Source organism: Phaseolus vulgaris, chromosome 1 (assembly GCF_051622355.1).
Source record: "Phaseolus vulgaris cultivar YP4 chromosome 1, ASM5162235v1, whole genome shotgun sequence".
NCBI lineage: Eukaryota > Viridiplantae > Streptophyta > Magnoliopsida > Fabales > Fabaceae > Phaseolus > Phaseolus vulgaris.
The window spans coordinates 46,722,021-46,734,493 of NC_143498.1; the positions used below are offsets into that span (position 1 = coordinate 46,722,021).

Consider the following 12,473-nt stretch of genomic DNA (forward strand, 5'->3'; position numbering starts at 1 on the left):
GTTTAGTTACAATCTTTAGTATAAAGATAGTTTAAAATCCTCCAAAGGAGGAAACAAAAACTTAGTAATGAAATTTGTTCCAATATCAAGTATGAGAGATAACATCGTTAGAGTCAATCACCACATTCGAGATATTGTCCGCTTTGGAGTTCGGTATTCCGTCACAATTTTGTCCTGAAAATGTGTCTTGACCTTGACTCCTGAGCGATGTGGGACTATATTGGCATACCGGAACAATCTCCAGTTGAGGTCTAAGGGGAGTGGATTCCCCCTAGCTGAGGGGCTAAGGAGCCTAGAGAACGATTGTCTTGTTCCTCCACTCGGTCGGTTGTTGCCTCTCTTAGCTTCTTGTTTCTTCTCTCCCCTCTCGGTCGTCTGGTAGCACAGACTGGGACAATACTCTGACAACCGAGGACCGACACCCTTACTGACTTGATTGTCGGAGTGTCTTCTGCGGATACCATCTCAGCCTGTGCTACCAGACGACCAAGAGGCGAAAGAAGATCATCGTTCTCTAGGCCCAACACCCATTCGAGAACAAAAATTTTAGAAATTCACGTGTAAAATAAGAAAGTTAAGAAGAAAAACTCGTAATTTTATTATTTTAAAATTTTTAAATCTTATAAATTTATTATTTAAGGTTTTTTTTATTGGAAGTGGTATCGAAGTTTCATTTACAACTATCAAATCATAAAATATACGATTAAACAAATTGTATCTAGTGACTCTTGAAATATTCGAAAAACCCATGGTCTCTAAACCCGCATGAAATGTGTAGCGAGCCGAGGACAAGGACCCCTAAAATGTTACAACCTCTACAATTTTATTATTTAAGGTTGATTTTCTTTCATTTTTTTTATTTTTTATTTTTGCATAAATTGGTCGTATTTAGGTTTATAGGTTTGAGAAAATAAAGGAGTAGAAAATAAAATGAAAATATGAATAAAAAATGGTACATAAAATTTGCTATGTTCGAAGGGACAAACCTGGCGTGAACACCGCTAGGCGTGGAAGGCGACCAACTTTCTATTTTTAGGAGTACATCACAGAGGAAGATTCTAACATCTCTCTCACACTCCCAGAGATAAATAATGAAACAAAAAAATTAAAAGAAACTAAACAAACCATCAACATTACATGTATCATTACTTGATTTGTCTGCAGTTTTTCCAACTGCCTTCAAAACATAGTTAAATTTTGAAAATCCAATATGAAATAGGATAAAAACTATGTTTCTGATATCCAAATATTAAGCGTGGATCATAAACTGAAACTATACATTTTCCTTGATAAGACCACAAAAAAGTTGACATAAGGCAAATACAGCATCACAAACAGAAATGGTAGTAAAAAACCACAAACCTTTTCCTGTAAGACACAATTTTTTTACATACAGAAGTTAATAAAAGAAAGCAAAGTGAAAGATACAGCACTAACAAACTCTTCTCTCTGGAGCATAAATAGGAACAGAGTGTGTATATATATAAAAAAAAAATATTAATCGTGGACAACATCTACACTAGCGGAGCAGAACAAGACCCTTCGGAAAATCCTGGACAAAGCAGAACATGAGATCTCCTTAGCCTTACTCCAAACCAAGCACTTTCTTTTCCCAGTCTCGGGCTTTGAGTTCTTGTTCTGCTGTTTCTTCTTCTTCTTCTTCACGCCAAAACATTTGTGTGTTTTCTCACCTTCGTTCTCTTCTTCCCTGGAGAAGGTGTAGCTTCTGAGATACATCTGTCTGCAGGAGATGCTGTCCACCACCCTGGGGTGTCCGTACACCTGGGAACCCTTTTCTCTGTTGCAACTCACTGACCTCACAAACTCCGCATCCGATTCCGGCCACTTGTAGAGGTTCACGTACGTTGCCCTCACCGGGACACGTGGGTCACGTGCATCGTTGAGGCAGTTGGATATGCAAACTGAGGTCATCTTTTCTTCTTCTCACCTCTCAGGTGAGGTGGGAGGTTGTGCAGGGGGTATAAATTCACAAAATGAAAAGAAAAAGAAGAAAAAACTTAGATTACAAGAAAAGGGTGTGGAAAGGAAAAGACTAATAATTGAAGGGTTTTGTAGTGGACATTATTTGTGAGGCTATGATGTGCCATGATTTGCAATGACTACGTTTTTCGGTGTTAGTTGTTGTGTGTATCAGAGTTTCTGATGCTGATCGCAAGATTAAAGCATGTTTCCAAGCATCTATACGGTGCCAAAACAGAAGCCAAGTGGGCGGAATCATGTTTTTTTTTAACCTAATTTTTTTTATCTTTAGATAAAGGCACATTTTGTAATATATAACTAATTACAAATTTTACTTTATAAATTAATTATTATAATGTTGTGATAGGTTTAACGTTCATTTATGTTTTAATATGATAATAAAATCATTTAAAGTCTATTTTATCAAGAGTTTGTTGAATTTATCAAATTATCTTGACGTTGAATAACTATATTACAAAGTGAATTTTAAGTTTAACTCAACCCATAAAATCGGCTCATAAAATGAGATTTACACTCACTTATATACAATGAATTGTCATCATCTCTAGTCGGTGTGGAATCTCCAATAAATTAAGATAGTCTCAATGTAAAAGACATGTGTTGAATAACTATGATTAATAAAATGAGACAAACTTAAAGTTAAAGTCTTAATATATCTATTGATTCCTTATTTGATGTTATATGTTGAAATGGATAATGGCCTCTTCTGAACCAAAATGCTGATGGAAAATAATAAAGGAAGAGTTAGCGGGTCAACACAAACACCATGCGTAAACTTTGCTTTCAGATTTAGGGAAAAAGAAGGAAGGATTTGACACTTCAGAAAATAAAACAAGCAGATCCAAACAATTTGGAGCATCTCCTGACTTTTCGAATGGCTTCTTAATTTGTTTTTTTGTGTCGTATAATAATGTCACGTTAGATTTAAGAATTCCCACCAAAATGTTTAAGTTGTTGACACAAATTTTAACTTTCTTACGTGGTTTTTGCAATTAATGATATTGCAACTTTATATGGTGCATGAGAGAGGTGCAATGCATTTGTGGATAAAAAATATATATAATAATAACGTATCATTAGTTGTACAAATAATCAATACCAATCGACTAGATAAATAGACAACATACATACGCAAAATCATAGAGGATAAAAATTATGTATAAGAAATATCTCAAATATGTGACACCGAATTTCAAATCTGTTTATATTTTTTATATTTATTAGAAGATTGTAGTTAAAATATTAAGATCAGAGAGAGATACAGAGTAATCGTTTTGAAATATAAAATTATTACCTTAAAAAACAAGCATAATCATTATCACGTTATTGTAATTAATTAACTGTGTAATGCATAAGATAGACGCTTATTTTATATCACTAGCGCTTATGATAAATGTTTTTAAAATATGTAATTTTTTAGTATATACAGCGTTATTTTTATTTTAGTTATTGATAATTTTTTGAAAATAATGAAATACATTTAAAATAGGATAAAACTGATAGTTTGAAAAATAAATAGCCGATATAAGAATGTGAATATATCTCTGTGTGTGTGAGAGTGAGATTTTAAAAAAATTAAGAGTGAAAACTATATATAAAAAATATCGAGTTTTAAAAAGTCTTCAAAAATATTATTTTCGTTGAAAATGACCTATTGAAAATATTGAGATAATAATCTAGAGTTGTAATTTAGTAAGAACTTATGTAAATTGAGAAGACATTTCTCCAAATTAAGAAAATGTTTGAAACATAAAAAGGAGTAGAAGAGGCCAAATAAAAGTGTAAAAACAACGATAAACATAACATAAACATTAATTACATTGAACGACGTCAATTCATGTACAAAATGAGGGAAATAAGTTAAGAGAAAAAAAAAACTAAAATTGAATGTTTAATTATTTTGTAAACTAGAAACAAGTGAAAAATTAAAATTAAAATTATTTTGAAAGTTATTTAATTTATTACAAAAAAAACACAAAGAAATAATTAAACGCATAATATATAGTAAGTCCTATAATATTTTTTATTCTCTCATCTTTCCTAAATCAAATAATTAGTATTATATTTATATCTCTCCTATCGACGAAACCAAGTAATTTAGAGCATTTATATGATATAATCGAAGATTTTACGTATGCATTTATGAAGTAATATGGAGCATTACGCGGGTCATAAAAAACTCGCGGATTGTGCTTGATGGGTCTTAGATGTTGGGCTGGACCTTCCTTGTTTTGGGTGTGCTTGGTCGACCAGAGGCTCGCGAGATTGGGCAAGATGGTCGGTCAGATTCCTAGTTGTGATTCAGACGGTACAGGGACTGATGAGTCTTTAGATGTTGGGTTGGACCTTCCCTGTTTTTGGGCATGCTCGGTCGGCCCAAAGACTTGCTAGATTGGTCAATAGGGTCGGTCGGATTCCTAGCTGGGATCCGGACGGTACACAGCCCTCCAGCCTTGAGCCACGCTTCTGTGGGATAGAAGCTTAACACTACATGTCGTTGAGTATACAAAGCTATAATTCAAAAGACTTGTGGTCAAGCCACCTTCCGACGGCATCTGACTGATGCTACTTACTCTGTTGTTGATGTGTCTGGACTCCATTGAAACATCATGTTTGTACCATGATTTGCTTTGATTACTGCTCGGAGGATTAAGCTCTTTATTGGCTTATGACTTCGTTCCCCTTTTTTTGCGAGCTAAGCGCATCAGGCGGGAAAACCCCTCTTTTAAGGGTACTGAACCTCCTTTCCTAACTGGGATCTAGACGGTACAGTCACTTAGGCAGTGTTTGTTTATGCAGTTCCACTGTTAAGGCATATGGAAAGGCGAAAAAGCTCTGTATTTGTTTCTTGTAATTCTTGATGGTTTGCGAGCGCAGAATGGCGAGGAGGTTTTTTTTTTTTTCTTTGTTCAAGTGCAGAGAAAGCATGAGAAAAATGGCATGACACATGTTTGTTCTCCGTAATGTTCTTGTTTTTCACGAATCATCACTTACAACATCGATTGTCTAAGGTTTTTTTAGTGAACATTGATGTTGGTTATTTTTTGTGTAAGAGAATCGATGTTCCACAAGAATCGATGTTGGTTATTTTTTGTCTCACATAATCGATGTTTTACTCTATTTATTATCACCAATAATCTATTGTCCACACTTTTTTCACTAAATATTTTCATTATTTATTTTATGTTTTTTCTTATATATACATTTGTAATGTATGCTATTTAACTTTTTTATACACGGACTTTATCCATGAATTTTGTTTTAATACATTATAATTTACTGCATTTTCAAATTTTCACAGACATATTTTTCCTTTACACAATTATAGCTCTGACACAGTATTGGAAATAATCTTTTAATTACAAACAACTATCACAAATAAATAATCGACAATTACAATTTTTTTAAATAAAGTTTCTGACAATCATAAACATCTTTAGAAAATTGTACACAATTAATATTTTTTTCTAAGTTTGCTCTAACATAGTGCCGAAAATAATGTTTCAATTAATGAAAATAATTTTTTAATTAAAAACAATTACAATCTTCAAATAAATCAATCAAATTATTTTTTAAACAATTTTTAAATGTAAGGAAAAATTTGTAAACTTACATTTTTATTAATTAAAAAATAAAATTTCAATCACACACGTGACATTACTCACAAACTTTTCCCACAATTTTTACTTTATTTACCTTAATCCAAACAACCTTACTTTCTTCACATTTTTTCTTCAAATCATCTCAAATTAACTCTCTAATCCAAACAAAGAAATGACGTCAATAAACCACAAAAACTATTATAGAAATAAAAATCATACCATATCAAATTTATCAATGACCAAAGCGTTTAAAATTATTGGGAACTAAGAGTGGAAAACAATGCACATAAAAGTATGAACCAAAATATGTCACTTGACAACATCCACTTAACAAGTATCAATAGATACTAAAAACAAAAAAATTATTAAGGATTAATGTAACTCCCTTTTTAATACTAATATACAAGATACATATGTTACTGGGTATGTGTATATAACTTAGTCTACACAACATTGGAACATTAGGGTCCCATAAAAATATATACATCAATTCAAGCAAAAATTAAAACATAGGTAGGTTTTTCACTCTCACCTACAACATCTTTTATTATTTTCGTATTGAGTAAGATTTGTACTAGTGAATTAACTCATAAAGAATCAAAATACTCAACAACATGTACATTACGGGTCCGTTTGTTTCCAGGTAAAGAAAAGCGCAGTTTTACTTTGTGAGGGGAAAGCGTGAAAACCAATGTAAAAAGCACGGATATTTAAAAAATATTTGCACTCTAAACTTTCTTCGTTCAACTCCGAAAAAAGTTGATTAATTAGTTTTAATTTACTATTTTATGCTTTTTATTTTAAACAAATTATTATTATTTATATTTAAAATAGAATTATAATTTAAATATAAAAAATATATTTAAAATTATACGAAAATAATTAGTATAAAATAACATAATTAATCATATTATATATATAATAAATTATAAACATAAATAATAATAATAAATATACCTTTTAATAATGAAGAAATAAATTTATATAATAATTATATTAATTACAAAAAATTAATGATAAAATAATAATTTTATTTAATATAAAAAAAATTATCAAATATTTATAATTATAATTATTTAAATAATATTTTAAATAAAAATAATTATAATTTATAAATAAAGAAATCAAATTAATTTTTTAACAATTTTTAAATATAGGGATAAATTTGTAAACTTACATTTTTATCAATTAAAAAAATAATAATTTCAATCACATTCATCACATCACTCACAATTTTTTATAAACCTTTCCTACACTTTCTACTCTATTTACCTTAATCCAAACATCCTAACTTTCTTTAAATTTTCCTTTCAAATCATCTCAAATTCACTCATTCATTTCCACTTTTTAATCCAAACAAAGCATACAGATATATCAACCATATCATACTATCAACATAGCGCAAACACAAAAAATTACAAGTGAATAACTTACTTCAAATGTAAGAATCATCCAATAATGTATTTTTATTAGCATCTAACAATGTAATTTATTACACTTTATGTCTTCAAAAAGTCTTATATTAAGAATGTCTCACTAAAGATTAATATCTGACTCATAGGAAATATCATTAGTAAAAAATAACCATAATTTCTGATTATGGTGATTATTTGCATTTGTTATAGAAAATGGTCATACAATAACCTCTTTTAACTTTCCACCCCCTCAAATTTATCTATGTGATTAAATTATTAATGAAACATATGATATATCCTTTTGTTGTGAGTTTCATACTCAATACTACGACTCTTGGGGAGCATACCATCTCAAACATTCTCACTACAATCATAGAGGGTAGCATACTCATAAAGGGTCACACCCATGGAGTGCAACCTATCATACAAAAATCACAATACATATCATCATATATATTGTATCAATGCATATATCTTATTATCAAAACAATTTATCAAACATGCATCTCATGCATTAATCATATACAGTTGATATAACATATAATCCATCAACATCGTGATCACCATGAGCTAAGTGTCACTTAAGTGAACTCCTCTCGCTTAAGCAGTCTCGTACCACTTGATCAGGATAACTCCAAGGAGCAAGATTGATTATATGTATCCCTTTCTTAAACACTCTTTTCACACTTGAGGGTCCATCACTTTAGTGTCCTTACAACTTTTAACAATGCATTTTTTGTATCACTTATAATAAGTTTCAGAAGAATAAGATAATTATTTCACCATTTCTTGAGCGACTCTCTCATTGGTTGAACATCATCATCTAGTTTCATGAACTCACATGTTCCAAAAACTGAGGAACCACCACCAAGACTTAATGGTTGATAATTATATTGTTGCTTGAACATCATCTACTTTAGAGGAGAGGGAATCGACTCAACCTCTCACTCGTTCAAATTTCAAACTGTTCTAGACAGGCCAATTGGTGACCTAAACCCAGAACATTCAAGGTAGTCAAGAACAAGTGCTCTTAACCTAATTTGTGATATGTCTATATGTGAGGTTTTACCTAGTATATATAGAGTAAGTATTAACCCTTTGTCTGTCGTTATGATTCTCTCTTTACTGCCTGGTTAATGCTAATTAATCCAAATCTTCATCCTATACTATTTTCTTTACATTATTCATTTACATCGGCGTCCTACCTAAATGAGAAAAGGTCGGCCCAAGGCCCATAACCCAACATGCCCCCCAGCCTTATGCGCAGGCAAATAAGGCTACTACTAGCTTAAAGTTGTACTTGATCACCAAGTTGGGCTACACCCGCGATAATTAGATCGGCGTCCTTCCTTAATCGCCAAGGGTCGGCCCAAGACCATAACCCAACATGCCCCAAGCCTTCTAAAGAAGGCTATTGTAGATCCCTTTTCACTATCGACTTCCGAGCTCGCGCCTTTTCCACAACCCCTCATTAAATGCATTCTGCCATGCGTCCCATCATCTGACTGTTTCGTCTTCCCGGGCCCACGTGTCGTCAAATTGGAGTGGGTCGACATTTTCTTCGTATTGATAGATCTCCATTTCCTTCACCTGCAAAAAATATAATTTCATTCGGCATCTCCTTCCTAAACTGGACCGATTGTTATTGGCATTTTTTTCATCTGATAAATCTCTATTTCCTTCACCTGCAAAACATATAATTTAAATCGACATCTCCTTCCTAAACTGGACCGATTGTTGTTTGCATTTTTTTCATCTCATAAATCTCCATTTCCTTCACCTACAAAAAATATATTTTTTGGTACCTTATCAGGCTTTTCACCTTATTAAGGATTTTTTGGTACCTTATCAGGCTTTTCACCTGATTAAGGATTTTTTGATACCTTATCAGGCTCTTCACCTGATTAAGGATTTTTATTTGGACCAAGCATCTAGCTTGGCACCATGATCAGCATGGATTTTATTTGGACCAAGCATCTAGCTTGGCACCATGATCAACATGGATTTTATGGGACCAAGCATCTAGCTTGGCACCATGATCAGCATGGATTTTATTTGGACCAAGCATCTAGCTTGGCACCATGATCAACATGAATTTTTTGTATTGGACCGATCATGCTCCTACAAACTTCAAACTTGTACACCATATAGTATATTGAACACCAAACTTATTTTCAATCAACATAAATTTCAACGAAACACTCAACTTAATTTACATATAGAATAAGGAAAATTTTAAATATATATTATGGAGGTAGGAAAAGTTTTAACTAGCCCCACGGTGGGCGCCAAATGTTCTAGCCAACTTGAGGTCGGTCGACATCTGGATGAGCTTCTGGTGGTGGTCTCCCTTCAAGAGATTCAACCTTCGGGAAACGAAAGGGGCTCCTCCTGCGATAACCCTCCGACGCTCAAGTCAGTAAGAACATAAATATAATGAGTATAATATGAAATAGGAGTTGAGAGCACTCCATGTGTTATTTATTAGATGATGATTAGATCATATATTATATTATCTTTTCTTTAGAGCGTAATATGGTATATATAGATTGAATTGTAACCTTTCCACCTTTAGTCATGATTATACCTTAATTGAGTGATTAAAGTTAATCAATTGAGATCCCTTGAATTGTAAAGGTTTTAGACAGGCCAATTGGAGACCTAAATCTAGAACATTCAAGGTAGTCAGAAACAAGTGCTCTTAACCTAATTTGTGATCTGTCTATATGTGAGGTTTTACCTAGTATATATAGAGTAAGTCTTAACCATTTGTCTACCATTATGATTCTCTCTTTACTGCCTGGTTAATGCTAATTAATCCAAATCCTCATCCTCTGCACGCGTCCCTTCAATCTTTCATACTATCAGTTGAAAACTCTCGGAAGTTCCAATCTCAAGAACAAAATGAACGGTTAGGATGAATTTGGTTTCTCTACAGTAACTTTACCGAACCCATTAGAAAATAACTAAAACGCTTTCTCTCACTCACTTCATAGCGAAGCAGCAGAATAGGAAAATGGGAAAGGAGAAGGAGCAGGAGGAGTTGGTGCCTTCTACCGTCACCGCCGACGAAGTTAACCATGACGACTTGATTCTCAGCCAGGATCTATTTTGCACACCAGATTACTTGACTCCGGAAAACCAGTTTCCTTTGAAAGGCTTCCATTTTAGCGTCGACATGGAGGAGGAGGAAGATTACCCTTACCCCAAGTCACTAGAGAAGCCCAACACTTCAAAAACCAAGAGACGTCGAATGGATGATGGTATCTCAGGAGACACTCTCAGTTCTATGTCTTCTGGTGATGGTCAGGCAATTGTGGAACTTGGGATGGACTTTGTTGGAGAGGAAGTCGAATATAAGCTTAGGGCTCGAAGTTATGTGTCACGTTCTGCAATTGCATTGCGTTGCAGGGTTATGCCTCCTGCTTGCACTAGAAACAACTTTATGACAAGTCTTTCGGAAGAGGAACTGTACCCTTTTAGACTCCAAAATTCTAAATGTGCTGACCTCTTCCCTTCACTTACTCGTGGTAATGGTCAATCACGCTACCACAACGACTTTTATCAGTATGAGCAAATTGGTAGAGGAAACTTTAGCAATGTTTATAAGGTATTGAAGCAACTAGATGGTTGCTTGTATGTTGTGAAATGTACCACCAAGAAGTTGGGCAGTGGAAGAGAAAGGATTAAAGCTTATACAGAAGTTCAATCTATGGTTGCCATAGGTTTCCATGAGAACATTGTGGGATATTATTCTTTGTGGTCTGATAATGGACAACTGTATATTCAGTTGGAGCTATGTGATCACAGTTTATCCACTAAAAATTGCCCAGCATTGCTTACTGAACGACATGAAATAGAAGCTTTATATCAGGTTGCTTGTGCATTGCAATTTATACATGAGAAGGGAATAGCTCATCTTGATGTTAAGCCGGAAAATATTTATGTCAAAAATGGTGTTTATAAGCTTGGTGATTTTGGATGTGCAACTCTACTTGATAATAACATGTTTATTGCAGAGGGTGAGCCAACTCGAGGTCGGTCGGCATCTGGATGAGCTTCTGGTGGTGGTCTCCCTTTAAGAGATTCAACCTTCGGGAAACGAGAGGGGCTCCTCCTGCGATGACACTTCGACGCTCAAGTCAGTAAGAGCATAAATATAATGAGTATAATATGAAATAGGAGTTGAGAGTACTCCATGTGTTGTTTATTAGATGATGATTAGATCATATATTAGATTATCTTTTCTTTAGAGCGTAGTATGGTATATATAGATTGAATTGTAACTGTTCTAGCCAAGACAGATGACCCTTAGCTAGAGCATCAAATATATTAGGAAACAGTGGTTTCCAATTTTTCTGGTCCCTTTTCCTGTTCGGCCTCCTTTCTTTCTTATAGAAAACTTCTCTCATGCCCTTCTTTGTAACAGTTCTCTTTCATGGCTTAACTCCTTCATAAATTCTTGTAACCCCCACCTTCGCCAATTTCGCACTCTATTCTTTATGAAGATTTTGCGGGTATCTTCATTAATTTCTCGGATCAGACTGTTATAATATATTAATTGGATCGGCCAATGACCTTACAACCCCTCAATGATCGTCCCATGACCTCACAGCCCCTCAATGATCGTCCCATGACCTCACAGCCCCTCAATGATCGTCCCATGACCTCACAGTAACCTTTCCACCTTTAGTCATGATTATACCTTAATTGAGTGATTAAAGTTAATTAATTAAGATCCCTTGAATTGTGCTCGCTCATAATGTTAGATACATAGGTCGGGAAACAACCTATAAATGACCAAACATCGGGTCAGGCCCATGACCTAACATGCCCCCCAACCTCAGGTGTAGGCCAATGAGGCTAATAAGTTCATAGTCATTATTTACATAGATCGGTATCAGATCCATTTCACCACATAATTGGACTCGACACTTTTTTACCTGCAATAAATATAATTTAAAACTTACAAACTGGAACGAGTGAGATCGGTATCTCCTTCCTAAACTGGAAGGATCATTGTCAACATTTTCTTCACATGATAAATCTCCTAAACCCAGAACATTCAAGGTAGTCAAGAACAAGTGTTATTAACCTAATTTGTGATATGTCTATATGTGAGGTTTTACCTATAGAGTAAGTCTTAACCCTTTGTCTGTCGTTATGATTCTCTATTTACTGTCTGATTAATGCTAATTAATCTAAATCTTCATCCTATACTATTTTCTTTACATTATTCATTTACATCGGCCTCCTACCTAAATGAAAAAAGGTTGGCCCAAGGCCCATAACCCAACACAAACTATCATTTGAGTGTTTATATTATTGTCCATATGATAATGAAAGATGTGTGTAATTAGGACTTACTACTTGAGTATTGTTTAAACAATATGACATTACTTGAACATTAACAATAGATAACGAAACATACAAATTCTTACACAAAACTTGTTGA

The 12,473-nt window shown here is 33.7% G+C and overlaps 2 protein-coding genes across 2 annotated transcripts; one reads left to right on the plus strand and one right to left on the minus strand.

Annotated features, from left to right (window-relative positions):
- Positions 1–1,266: 1,266 nt before the first annotated feature.
- Positions 1,267–2,147, minus strand: LOC137814399 (uncharacterized). Its single transcript, XM_068617109.2, has one exon. The coding sequence runs from the start codon at positions 1,930–1,932 to the stop codon at positions 1,498–1,500; it is 435 nt and encodes a 144-aa protein (XP_068473210.1). The 5' UTR covers positions 1,933–2,147; the 3' UTR covers positions 1,267–1,497.
- Positions 2,148–10,031: 7,884 nt separating this feature from the next.
- LOC137816070 (wee1-like protein kinase) lies at positions 10,032–11,075 on the plus strand. Its single transcript, XM_068619168.2, has one exon. The coding sequence runs from the start codon at positions 10,035–10,037 to the stop codon at positions 11,073–11,075; it is 1,041 nt and encodes a 346-aa protein (XP_068475269.2). The 5' UTR covers positions 10,032–10,034.
- The last annotated feature ends 1,398 nt before the right edge of the window (positions 11,076–12,473 follow it).